This window comes from Cebus imitator, unplaced genomic scaffold (assembly GCF_001604975.1).
Source record: "Cebus imitator isolate Cc_AM_T3 unplaced genomic scaffold, Cebus_imitator-1.0 Scaffold281, whole genome shotgun sequence".
NCBI classification, from domain to species: Eukaryota; Metazoa; Chordata; class Mammalia; order Primates; family Cebidae; genus Cebus; species Cebus imitator.
The window spans coordinates 466533-469382 of NW_016107596.1; the positions used below are offsets into that span (position 1 = coordinate 466533).

The 2850-nt window shown below is 45.2% G+C and overlaps 1 protein-coding gene across 3 annotated transcripts in view; it reads right to left on the reverse strand.

Moving 5' to 3' along the window:
- The window catches only part of TSEN2 (tRNA splicing endonuclease subunit 2), a 56620-nt gene that overhangs the window by 35903 nt on the left and 17867 nt on the right, over positions 1–2850 (reverse strand). For all 3 annotated transcript variants that reach the window (XM_017501441.2, XM_037728826.1, XM_017501442.2), the window contains exons 5-6: positions 2170–2269; positions 396–473 (exon numbers count right to left, since the gene is read on the reverse strand). In XM_017501441.2, the coding sequence (XP_017356930.1) occupies positions 396–473; positions 2170–2269 (178 nt within the window). The remainder of the gene's footprint in view (positions 1–395; positions 474–2169; positions 2270–2850) is intronic.

The window sequence follows — 2850 nt, forward strand, 5'->3', positions numbered from 1 at the left end:
GTAGAGACAGGGTTTTACCACGTTGGCCAGGCTGGTCTCAAACTCCTGACCTCAGGTGATCCGCCTGCCTCAGTCTCCCAAAGTGCTGAGACTACAGGCGTGAACCACCATGCCCCAGCCTACCAATCTAAAATCTTAATGAGAAAACTCAGAAAAACCCCTCTAGTCTGTTCTGCACATTGTTGCAAACACATATCTTGGAACTGATGAAATAAAGGCTGAGGAATGAAATTTGGGCAGGCCTACTTTGGAAGCTGCCCATAGTGATTTCAATACTGAATTAAAATATTCAATAACTGAATTACATACAGAACTACATTGTGAGGTAGGTTCACATATAGCGTAGTTCAGGCCCAGAGACCAACAGCTGAAATGATAACATGTTGAAAACATACCTCTTCTAGGCTGAGCTGCAAATACTCAAAGATCCTATATGGATTTCTTCTGCATATTAGTCTCTTTCTTTGCACCAACTAAAGAGAAAGAAATACAATATATACAGAAAAAATGGAAACACTACATGTCATCGAGAAGAGGCTGTATTTTAAAATGAACATTTTTCTTATGAATTCCCAGGATTCACATTCTACTGTGTTAGTATTATGAAGAAATGATTAAAACAAAATTTTATCAAGATAGGTTCTTGCTCTATTGCCCAGACTGGAGTGCAGTGGTGTGATCACAGCTCACTGCTGCCTCAAATTTCTAGACTCAAGTAATTCTCCTGCCTCAGCCTCCCCAGGAGCTAGAAGTACAGGCATGTGCCACCATGCCTGGCTAATTTTTTTGTAGAGACAGAGTTGCCCAGGCTGGTCATGAACTCATGGCCTCAAGCAACTCTCCCACTTCATCCCCCAAAGTGTTGATTACAGGTGTGAGATACTACATTTGGCCAAGAAATGATTTTTTTATTACCTGTGTGGAAAAGAAAGTTTTAATTTTTCCACTACTAACATTCTGGTTTATTTCCTTTTTCTCCCGTGAATTTTTTCTACAGTTGTAATTATTTTGAGATAAATTTTGTTTTACGTGTTGCTTTTTTCATCCAATTATACCTAATAAGCATGTGCCTACGTCTTTCTTTTTTTGAGACAGGGTATCACTCTGAGCCTGATATCCCAGGCTCAAGTAGTCCTTCTGCCTCAGCCTCTTGAGTAGCTGGGACTATTGGCATGTACCACCACACCCAGAATTTTTTTTTAATTTTTAGTAGAAATGAAGTCTTGCTATACTGCCCTGGCTGGTCTCGAACTCCTGGCCTCAAGTGATCCTCCTGCCTTGTCCTCCCAGAGTGCTGGGATTACAGGTGTGACACTGTGCCTGGCTCCTACGTTCTTAATATGACTTCATAAATCTCGTTCTAAGTCTACATGGCATTTCTTTGAATGGGTATCTCATATCCCATTTAGCCATTAGACTGTTTCTAATTTTGAGCGATTCCTGACAACTCTAGGGTAACTCTCTCTGACAGCAAGTCCCTTAATGACATAGCTCTTACCCAGCATCCCTACGCTTTTCTCATGATGGCTGACTTCTACATGTGAGACCTTCTTGCTCAGCTATACTCAAAATGATGTGTAACTATCACCGCATTTTGTTTTCTCCCAAATAAAGGAGAGAATATTATTGGCCTTGCCTTAATTTTATAAAATTTTAAAAAGTTATTCACCAACTTTGGGGTTTTAGTTGAAAAGGCCCTCATAGGCCAGGCATGGTGGCTCATGCCTGTAATCCCAGCACTTTGGGAGGCCAAGGCGGGCGGATCACAAAGTCAAGAGATTGAGACCATGGTGAAACCCCGTCTCTACTAAAAAAATACAAAAAATTAGCTGGGTGTTGTGGCGTGCACCTGTGGTCCCAGCTACTTGGGAGGCTGAGGCAGGAGAATTACTTGAACCCAGGAGGCGGAGGTTGCAGTGAGCCGAGATTGCGACACTGCACTCCAGCCTGGAACCTGGCAACAGAGCAAGACTCTGTCTCAAATAAAACAAAAACAAAAACAAAACAGAAAAGACCCTCACAGTTGCTGCGGCCCAGACCCAGAGCCTGCTGGTTGCCTTGGATCTTACAATAGGCCAGCTACCAGCTGCAGGCAAAAGACATCCCTATTAGCCAATATCTCCAGGAGCAAATGGCTTCGGAGGAAGCAATTTATTTTCTTCTACTTACTTCCTCATTTGGGGCATCCTCCCTCTTGCTCATGGCACACTCCTCTTCCTCGACCAGCACATACTCGTGGTCAGGCCCTTTGTCCCCAGCATGCAGGAGACTGACATGCTGGCTGTTGTCCTCAAGGTGAGGTCCATGCTGGAGGATGAGGGCATCTTGTTTGCAGCAACCGACTTGGGGCAGAGGTGAAGAGTCCTCTCCCACACTTTTCTCAAAGCCATCTGTTGGTGGGTCACACCCAGAGCCCTTCTGCAGGCAGCCTAATGGCTCACTGGGATCGCCCATACCACCTGACTTTCCAGGGTCCCCGTTTACCACAGAAGGTGTCTCTCCCTGCACTGTGCCTTCCATGTTGGAAACCATTCCAGAGTTAAGCTCGTCATGCACATGAGCCTCTTCATTCCTTTGCACAGGAGGATGCTCAAGCGGTTTCGTGTAATCCTCGAGGATTCTGCACACTGTACTTTCATCCTGCCCCTGTCTCCGCATCAGCTCTGCCGCCCACTCAACACTACGCTGATACCTGCAAGACAGAAATACTGTTAGAAATAGCACTCGAATTCAAATACTGAAAAAAACAACCAGGCCGGGCGTGGTGGCTCAAGCCTGTAATCCCAGCACTTTGGGAGGCCGAGGCGGGTGGATCACGAGGTCAAGAGATCGAGACCATCCTGGTCAACA